General features: G+C 47.5%; 1 protein-coding gene across 1 annotated transcript; it reads right to left on the minus strand.

The window, feature by feature from the left end:
* Positions 1-297: 297 nt before the first annotated feature.
* On the minus strand, positions 298-5289 carry Il19 (interleukin 19). The gene is made up of 5 exons (XM_052736552.1): positions 5137-5289; positions 4934-4999; positions 2915-3067; positions 1746-1820; positions 298-435 (listed from the first exon to the last, which is right to left on the minus strand). Exons 1-5 carry the CDS (start codon positions 5278-5280, stop codon positions 340-342), a joined length of 534 nt encoding a protein of 177 aa, XP_052592512.1. The 5' UTR covers positions 5281-5289; the 3' UTR covers positions 298-339.
* Between the last annotated feature and the right edge of the window lie 5165 nt (positions 5290-10454).

Consider the following 10454-nt stretch of genomic DNA (forward strand, 5'->3'; position numbering starts at 1 on the left):
CTTTCAACAGCCACACGTTGCTATAAATACCACAGCTGCCAGCTCGGCTGTTTTCAGGTGGATCAGAGAGCCAAGACCTCAGTCAGCAGCTGAGATGCACTCAAACCCCAATGTTTCCCGTAAAGCTCCAGCCCAGACGAGAGCATTCCTTCCACGTCAGCAATTTCTAAGAAAAGACCCTCCTTTTAGATAATTATGGGGGCTTTCCACATCTCTCTCCTTTTCAAAGTTAGCTGTTGACCACTGAGAAGGAGGAGGGGGAGGCCAGGAGGGAGAGAAGAAGGGAGAGGGAGGGGGCTCACAGTGGGTTGTGTATCCCTAAATATCAGGCACTCAGTATCAAGCTTCAGAAGTCTCTCGATGATTCTGGTCAATCCAGGCTAAAACGATGTCTAGCTCTCCTAGAGACTTAAGGGCAGCAGATGAGACCTCCAGCTAAAACAAACGAACAAATATATAAAATTTTAAAACGGCATCATGAGGTTCTATCTGGCTGTGCCAAAGTCTGTACATTAGAGCCCATATTCCCAGCCCTACGCGGTTTTACTTTTTAGTTACCAAAACTTTTGCACAGCATACAGAATCAAAACTTATTTTCCTCATAGCTTAGCACCCCCCAACACACACACACAAACAAACAATTTCTATCATTTCAGCTCCTTGTACACAAAATTTTAAAGCCCTTCATTCCTTTCCCCTCCTTTTCACAGGAGATATTAGCCTTGCCGGCCAGGTCTTCTTGATTTTCTATTTATAACAACTCAATTTAATCATTCTTGTTTCGTGGGAAACCTTATTCTCCTCGGTGCTCTCCAGTGAGTAAGGAGAACCTGTGGCCCCTTCCTGACATGCCAAAGCACCGAGGCCCCAAAGGGTGTCTACCCAAACATCACACAGCCAACAAGAGAATCAGACCTAGCACGGAATCCCTGACATAGTCCACATCCTTCTGTGCGACATGGAGATGGCAGGAGCTACTCAGCATGGGACCGTGTCCTAGCTCTACCAAGCAGCTGCAGAATGAGCTCAGTCAACTCACATAACCTATTTGTGCTTCATTTCCTAATTTACCAGCACAGTTTGTACTCAGAGCCTTGCTGTGAAGAGTCAGTGTGGCAACAATTCAGGGGTCCAGTGACACTGTCTGGCTCACAGTACAAACCCCTTGAATCTTCACTCTCCCTACATCACCACTTAATAAAGCCTGTCCCCCCAAAAGCCACGCTCCGAAACAGTCCTAACCTCTTCGGTCTTCGATGCACTGGCATCCTTTGAGAGTGCCAAGAATGAGGAACTTAGGTCTCACCACAGAACTACTGTACTTCAATCAAATCTGCAGATGGCACACCCTGGTAACCTTCCTGCATCAACACCCATGTGAGAAGTACTGAGTGCACCAGTGCGCAGGATGCCAAGGGCCAGGTCCTGACCGCAGAACACTGTATGTGTTATGTGGCATGGGTAACAGCTTCAGATTCACTGGGGATCATTGCTCCTTCTGTACAATCGTATCTTACGTAGGCCAGGCCTGATGTGAAGGTTTAACAAAACAGGAGAGGAGGATGGAGAAGAGGAGCAGGGAACTGCCCAATGACCTACAACATTTTGCAGACATCAGCTTGGATGGGCCTTCCATGAAGACTGGTGGAAAGAATGAATGATTTTGCATGGAGAGAAGGCTGAAATATGGGTACTCTCTCAACCATCTCGTTTTCTGTCTTCCCTGTACTCTCCCCAGACCTCACCTGATCGTAGTTGTCGTGGATGATTCTGGTTGCGTTGGTGGCTTCCTGACTGCAGTGACATTGACTGCGGGCCTGCTGGGACACAACAAGAGCCGCACACGTTAAAGGACTGTTACATCACCTCCTCCCTACACGGCCCTCCTCCCTACACGGCCCTCCTCCCTACACGGCCCTCCTCCCTACACGGCCCTCCTCCCTAGTCAAGTAAAAAAGCTTAGGAGAAGACAGCTGGGAGATACCAGAGTCTGTGGAGAAAGTCTGCATTTTCCCCTGGCTTCTGCTCCTTCTGCATCTGCAGTCTACCGGGTGGTTGGCATCAGAAGAGCAAGCACCAGGTCTACTTGTCACAATGCTGAATGCAACACCCACAAGGTTAACTAATTGAGTAAATAAATCCATTTGATTGCACGATTGTAGGTTTTAAAGCGGAGCAGTACCCTTTTTTTTTAAGGTTTATATATTTTATGTATAAGTACATACTCTATCTACATGTACACCTGCATGTCAGAAGAGGTCATAGATCCCATCCCACCATGTGGTTGCTGGGAATTAAACTCAGGACCTCTGAAGAGCTGCCAATGCTCTTAACTGCTGAGCCATCTCTCCAGTCCCAGGGACCAGTATCTTTTCTAACAGAATTTTTGAATCTGAGACAAAGAAGGAAGCTGCCACCTGCCACAGAGGAACCACACCACACAAGAACTCATCAACAGCCATTAGGCTAGAGTTGATGGTTTCTCTTAGTCTGAGTTTTGGTTGGTGATTTTTGCTTTTGTCTCTGTTTGATTTTAATAAGTGAAGGTGAACTTGCAGGTGACCCTTGGAGGTAGGCCTTAACATACGACTTCCCAGATATGTCTTAGTGTGGAAATTCCAAAGGGTCAGAAACAGGAAGTCCAGAGGTGTGCTTCCGGTCATAATGCAACCTTTGATATGTCCCTCTTAGGGGCTACTATACTCTTAGGAGATGCTCTGGCATCCGCTGGTCACTCCATGAGGGGACCTATCTGGCGAGGTGTCAGCAGGCCCCTGAGGCTGGTAAAGCCAATTGCAAAGTCTTGAAGGACACAGAAGCAAACGGCAGGACAAGAATGCCCTGACTCCCCAAGTCCTGGGCTCATTCTGGACAGATGGGAGCAGCTGCTTGGAATTCGGACGCACTGACTTACACATTGCTCCAGAGTTCTCTGCATGTAGAGGAAAGAGTTGGCAATGTCGCTGATTCTCCTCACGACCTTGGGGCTTGTCTCCTGATGGTCCTTGAACACCCTGTCTCTGTAGAAGGTCAGGAGGTGGCTGGTCACGCAGCAGACATCTACAGGCTACAGACACAAATTAGAGCATGCCCCAGAGGCCCTCTGTTCCTGGCACTTCAGAGAAAAGGGACAAGAAGTCAAAGAACAAAACGTTCTTTTCTAGAATTCAGGGTATTCTTCCACACTTCCCACAGTCAAGGTACCTACAGCCAGGACATATATTATCCAAGAGTAGGGCTTGGAATCCCATCACAGACAAGGATTCTCACCACAGCATCCCCAGCACAATATCAGGAAGTTCTTAAATCCATCCAAGAACCAGGTGCCTCCTTTATGAGACAGTTTGCATCCCATAAACCAAGACTGTCAGCTCTGTGATCTCCCAACCAGCAACATCCTCGGCTCCTGGACACCAGGTATCATACCAGGCATGACCAATATATTCATCCTGGCCATTGAGCCCTGAACCACACACACTACTGGGCTCCCTCGAAGTTTCTCCCCTTAGACTGGGGGGGGGGGGGGGGGGGGACGGGGGGCTGAAATTTGCAAGAGTGGAGACTGGCAGCCACATCTGGGGAGGTCAGAGGACTGCAATGGAAAGCAGATGCCTCCAAGACAAGACTCCAGATGCTCAAAGCACAGCCCAGAGAAGCAGTGGACGGTTGCCTTCTAGCAATTTGTGCTCTGCAGGCCTAAGGAAGTACTGCAGAAGATTTACACCCCAGCCTCTAGCCCGAGGGCACCTTTTCCTAGACAGTGGCAGACCAATTGAAAGGCAGGATCTCTTCCCCTGCTCTCACTGGGCCCCTTAGCCAGAGGAAAAGCTGCACACCTCTGTGTTATTATAGACTGTGGCATTAAAAAAAAAAACCCATGGGAAAGAGAGAAGGAAGGAAGGAAGGAAGGAAGGAAGGAAGGAAGGAAGGAAGGAAGGAAGGAAGGAAGGAAGGAGGGAGAGAGGAGGGAGGAAGAAAAGAGAGAGAGAGAGAGAGGGAGGGAGGGAAAGAGAGAGGGAGGGAGTGAGGGATACTAAAGCTTTGAAACGCTGTCTTTGGCATCATCTAGATTCCAGGCTGTAGGCACTCATATTTGACTATAGAATAAACCATCACTTATTCCCCTTGAACCGAAAGTTGGGTTTATGCATCAACATAGCCCTGGCTAGCCTGGAACTCACAAAGTTGAACAGATTGGCTTCAAACGTGTAATAATCCTCCTGCCTCTGCCTCCCAAGCGCTGGGAGCACAAGCATGTTCCCCCAACACCTGGCTAAGCAATCACTCTAAATGCACCTCACAGGTTCTTTCGTAAAGCCAGGAATCAGCCGGCCAGCTGCTGGCTGGTAACATCCTTTGTGGAGAACGGGCCTGGCATCCCTCCTGGCCTTCCCACGCACTTGTCACTGGAAAGCACACTCCCAGACTTTCTATAGTAGTTCTGTGATAAAACTTGTATCCCAAAAGTCTCCTCGGCCTTTCTGTTGTCCTCGTCAGAAAGCCAAGGCTCAGCCTGGTTCCAAAGGCAGCTGTCCCTCTCCGCCCCCTACCCCGACATCCTTTGCATCCTAAACCCGCTTGCCTCACTGTCCCAGTCACACAGGCCTGCCTTCACTGGTGTTACACTCGTTCTCCTCTGTGTCTTAAACCTTCACTCTGGTTTTGGTGTTTGATTGTTTGTTGATTTTCATTTCTCCCTATGGAATCTTCCAAAACAATCTCCAAGCCACTGAATTCCTGTCCCATTGGAGTCCCTAGTACTTCTGTCACCCTCTGGGGAAGTCTCACTTCTTTGGTCACGCCCGTGAGTTCAAAATCACTGGGGTACCAGCCCAAACTGCTCAGACAAGCCTGGAGCGTTAAGAGCGTACTGGGCAGGGATTTGTTTCTTAGCGCAAAACCGTTAAGAAGTAGGACACAAACCAACTGGTACCTTAATGCTCCTCAGATTCTCCAGTGTGGACAGGATGGTGACATTTTGGAAGGTGTCTTTAGTTTGCTGTGGAGAACAGGACAGACATCAATGAGAATGCTCCACTTTCTCAGGATACCTCACAAGCAACAGGAAGGAACTTGGCCTTTCAGGTCAAGATGCAAGACAAGGCATACCCATTCCTTCAGACAACCCATGCTCACCAGGGCTCTTTTGATTTCCTGGAAACTCTTTTCTATAAGGCGCATGTCCACAGAAATCAGACATCTCCTGAGGCTGCGGGTGTGCACGGAACAGAGGATAAGTGCCATGCCCAGGAGCCAGCAAGAAACGCACTGGGCCTTCATGTCCTGCTGCAAGGATAGAAATCCGTTGTCCGCCTAGACTGCAGAGCAGAGAAAATCAAAACCCCACATGCTCCTCCTGGGGACCTCGTGGCAGAGGCCTGACAGCAGCAAAAAGAAGACTCAGCCCTCAGCCTTGGGGAGCTTCAAAGGCTGGCATCTCCTCTTGTGGTTTCCTTGAATAATTGACTATGACCCCCCTCACACACACACACACACACACACACACACACACACACACACACACACCCTCAACACCGCAGTGTGTATCACGCTGTACTCTGACTCAACCCTTCATCAACTGGGGTGAAAAAATCTTGTTTCTAATAAACTGAATAAGGGGGAACAGATTGGGCAACAGCTCTGAAAAACCATAAAAGCCCATTGGCTTTTCCGTGTTTGCTTCCAAAGGAAGCAGCACCTTTTATGAAAACCCTAGTGCATCTCGGCCTAAAATCGTGTTGGGAGCTAAGTGTGTAGAGAGGCATGTCACATATCTCTGTGCAGCCTAGGGTCTGTCTTCGGCACCCACCCAAGTAGCACAGGCTACACAAAGAGAAAAACCTTACAATGGCATGTGATCTGCCCTGCCCTCTGCCTTCTGCCCACTACCTAGTGTGAGCCTCACCACTGAGGGTCCCCATTCCCTGCTGTGTGTGCAGAGGCCAATGAGTAGGAGGGCCCCAAACACAACCAGGAGCTGGGGAGTCAGAGTGCACCTGCTTCTAGGCCCTCACTATGGTTCTTGGGGCTGTAATCATGAATGGGCTCTATGAATGGGAGCCACACTGCCCCACTTCCCACCACCACAGACCACATCTTCCTGGGACCCCTAGGAATTCATTTCTAGGCTCCTTGCCTAGAAAGCCAAGAAACAGCATGCCCAAGCCTTCTGTTAACATGCATCCTTCCCAGAAGACCAGCAGGTGTATACTGAGACCCCCGGATGACAGACAGTACTCCCTACAGAGCTTGATTTTCTAATTCTCCAGTCAAACAAGGAACTAGACTTCATTGGCAAGGGAAACTGGTAGGCATCACGCCCCTCCTAACTCTGTTCCTTCTAAAAAAGAGTCCAGACATCTTGGCCAATTCAGGTAACAGCGGGAGGCAACACTTATCCTACACAGCAGACGTGGTGGACACTGTTTGAAATATTTTGCATAATTACCTTGTTTCCTATGACACCCACCCTGAGAAAGTTTGTTTCTGTCCACATTTTGCCAAGGAGGGAACTAAAAATTAGGGTAATGAAATAGGTTGCCAGAGCCGAAGTGGGCAGCTGACCTCTGTGCTCACTCCTTATGGCTAAACCTCCCACTTACAAATCAATCTCTCCCCTGTGTGCATATCCATCTCTCCTGGAGACCACAGCTTCACACCAGACCAAAAAAAAAAAAAAAAAAAAAAACCATTTCTGATCAGGTCCCACTGAAGCAGGACTGTGCTTTGCATTTAAAAAGATATTTAATACTGCAAAAAGTTAAGTTCCTGGAATGAAAAAGGTGTAATAAAGATATTTGATTTCCTTGTGCTCTATTCTGTCCTTTATCCTTTCTTTTTTTTCCATTTCCTTTTGATAAAAAAGAAGGTACCAGAAAATTCACACACACACACACACACACTGGAGTACTTCTCCACGTTCCACAAAAAACCTCAGCACCTTGGACAACACAGGTCATGCACATCGGTAACCCCTGTCATATTAAATGAAGATCCTGATGGCCCATGACAGACTCACCTCTTCTGGAGCCTCCTACCGCAATGGAGCCGTCCTTCTCCGTGCTCTTTGCCATTTGGAAAGGGCTGCTTACTTTTATGCTGTGGATTAAAGGAAATGCTGTCAAGGTTTACTGGGTGGGTCCACCTTCAGGAGATTTTCCCCCCTCATTTCTTTAATTGTTTTCTTTTCTTTCTTTTTCTTTGTGATACAGCTGATTAATCATTATTAAGAAATGCCCTGTTTTTCTGAGTTTTGACACACAGCTTCTGGGAAAAATAAACTCTTCATCACCATGCAAATGAGAATTACTTGCAATTTTGTGTTCATGGAGAAAAATCCAAGTTAGGTCACTTTCCGAGGAGCTGTGACATGTCATAAACTGTACCCTGAAGGCATAGTCAGGAAAGTCCTGTGTGGATGGCCTGGCTTGGTCAGAAGCCAGCTTCGTGAGAGTCTGCAGGTCCTCTGGCACAAGCCATCTCCCTGATGTCTCACACAGTTTCCAAGGACCTACCACATGCCAGACTTCTACATGCATTACTTCATTTAACTTCATGGGAATCCAATCTTTTTCCTCCTATAGGCAAATGATTTCTGTCTTCTCTTTCCCCTTGGTCTTGTCCCTTGGAAGGACCCTTTCATTCTTGAATGATGGAAAGAGAAATGAGAGTGAGCAGTACAGGGCCTTAAGAGAAATTCGTGACAGAGCTGGGAACAGAACTTAGGACCCTTAGGATAAAGGGGACAGAAGACTCTTTATCCAAGTTACTTTCTTATTTATTACAACTCTATCATGAAGTTTCCCAGGGGTCAGGGTTTTAAGTCACAGAAAGACAGCGTATAATCGTGTCCTCCCAAGACAGTCGTTTTCCCTTGGGGACATGGCCTCTGGTAGGCTGCCTATGCCCCCCGGTGGATGGACCCACTCCCAAGCACATACGGGCAACACTAATTGGATTCAGAAGGTTATTAGTAATCAAAACAAAAGAAGAAAAGGAAGATTAAAGCTGGGAGGGAGATGGGGTGGAGGCACTAGGAGGTGTTGGGGGGAGGTAGTGGTGGATGAACATAATCAAAATGCACTGTACAAAAGGACAAAATTTTCAAAGAATAGATAAAAAGATGATTTTAAAAAACTAATGTCCCACCAGGCCGTGGTGCCTTTAATCCCAGCGCTTGGGAGGCAAGAGGCAGGCAGATCTTTGAGTTCAAGGCCAGCCTGGTCTACAGATTGAGTTCCAGGATAGTCAAGGTTACAGAGAGAAACCCTGTCTTTAAAAAACTAAAAAGCAAGCAAACAAACAAAAGAACTAGTTTCCTCCCCCAAGTGACTCTGGGATGGGGTTTAATCAAAGAACAACCCCCCATACACGCACACAGGGTGGGCACAGAACCTACTCCTGCTACCAAGCTAAGGAGACAAGGAGTAGCCAGGGAACTGGAAGAGAAGAGAATCAGATGAACAGAGCCTTTGGTGGGGTTCAAGAGAAATAAACCCCAGGATCTTGAAGACTGTTTCCAGCATCTTGAATTTCATTCAACAGCGCATGCTGGGAGAAGCTGTAGGCTATTGCGGCTCACGATAGTGTAGCCCTGGAACTAAGCCCAGGCCTTCCCTCTTCTCTGGGAAGCATGAACTCCTGAAAACCTCACAGACGCTCCATAAAACAGGTAAAATTAACGTTGAGGACTCAAATGAGCTAATGGTCCTGGCCTGTATCATAGTAAATACAAATAGTATTTGCTATTCTATAAATAGTAAGTAACAAATAGTATTTACTCTACGCTATGCCACAAGAGAAACACAGGACCCTCCATCAATATTTGACAAGTGTATCTGCTCCTTCTGGAAAGGGAGATATGAACAGCTGTGTGTTCACATCTCCCAGGCGATGTGGGGAAATGGGTGGGAGCATCCAGCTCAGCTGCCTGGCTCAGAGCCCAAAGCCACATGTGAGAGGATTGCAACACGACCATGCAGAGTCTCACTCCACATTCACTCCAGTGATCCGGCTTTCATTTCAGGCCCAGGATGCCACACTAGGAGGCTTTCAGAAGAAAGGAAATGTGTGCGGTGTCTGTAATGCCCTTCTAGCACGCAATGTCAGAGTGGCTGTGACTGGGACACTAGCCACTCGCTCTTCGTGCTTGTTGGTTCCTCTATACAGATAGTGCTTACAAAGGACTCCCCATGTAGGCCTGGAGTGGAGAGCAGATAATTAGATGTTAGCTCTCAGTACAGAGGCTGGGCTACAATAAGCAATTCAAAGGTGTTACTAATGTATTTCTTTTTGAGGCAGGGCCTTGCTATATAGCACAGATTGACCTCAAACTTACGATCCTCCTGCCTCAGGTTCCCAAATACTGGGATTACAAGCGTGCACCATTATGCCTAGCTTGCTATTAACTCTGCAGTTCCACTTGAATCACTAAACTGGGAGGAAAGGGAACAATAAGAAGTGATTTCTCTCTATCTTAAGTTTTGCTCTCTAACATTTAATATTTAAAAAATAAAATATAGCCAGGAAGTGGTGGTGCACGCCTTTAATCCTAGCACTCGGGAGGCAGAGCCAGGCGGATCTCTATGAGTTCGAGGCCAGCCTGGGCTACCAAGTAAATTCCAAGAAAGGTGCAAAGCTACACAGAGAAACCTTGTCTCGAAAAACAAAAAAATAAAAATAAAAATAAAACAAAATATAGCTTGAGATAGAATGGTATCCTTTCCAGAACTGCAGTCAAATTGTGAATGTGATTATAGACACAGAGGGACAAGTAGCCTTGAAATGAGGACATCTAGACCCAGCTGATCCACCATTTCAAGACTAGGGCTCAATTTTCCATTTGTGCTGCACATGGGGGTGTATGCCTGCAATCCCGGAACTCAGGAGGCAGGTGGGGAGGATGATTTCATGTTCCTGAGCAGCCTGGGTTACAAAGTGAGATTCTGTCTCCTTCCTCCACACCATCAAAAAGTTTCATTTATCACTAGAGAGGTCCCCAGAAATCCACAAAGATACCTCTACTGTAGACTACTGGCAATGGTCGAGAGAGTGCCTGAGCTGACCTGCTCTGGTGATCGGATGGCCGAACACCCTGGTTGTCATGATAGAACTCTCATCCAGTGACTAATGGAAGCAGATGCAGAGATCCACGGCCAAGCCCCAGGTGGAGCTCCGGGAGTCCAATTGGCCAGAGAGAGGAGGGATTATATGAACAAGAGATATCAAGACCATGATTGGAAAAAGCACAGGGACAAATAGCCAAACTAGTGGAAACACATGAACTGTGAACCAATAGCTGAGGAGCCTCCATGGAACTGGACCAGGCCCTCTAGATAAGTGAGACAGCTGATTAGCTTGAACTGTTTAGGAGGCCCCCAGGCAGTGGAACCAGGACCTGTCCTTGGTGCATGAGCTGGCTTTTTAGAACCTAGGGCCTATGCAGGGACACTTTG

This window comes from Peromyscus californicus, unplaced genomic scaffold, assembly GCF_007827085.1.
Source record: "Peromyscus californicus insignis strain IS unplaced genomic scaffold, ASM782708v3 Scaffold_14__1_contigs__length_90479793_seg_2, whole genome shotgun sequence".
NCBI classification, from domain to species: Eukaryota; Metazoa; Chordata; class Mammalia; order Rodentia; family Cricetidae; genus Peromyscus; species Peromyscus californicus.

Bases quoted from the DNA above. Each gene is read 5' to 3' on its own strand.
- Il19 (XM_052736552.1), bottom strand. From the start codon at position 5,280: ATGAAGGCCCAGTGCGTTTCTTGCTGGCTCCTGGGCATGGCACTTATC. The intron at 5,000-5,136 runs GTGAGCATGGGT...TGTTCTCCACAG, and splicing joins AGGAAATCAAAAGAGCCCTG to CAAACTAAAGACACCTTCCA. The intron at 3,068-4,933 runs GTACCAGTTGGT...TTGTGTCTGTAG, and splicing joins AGAATCTGAGGAGCATTAAG to CCTGTAGATGTCTGCTGCGT.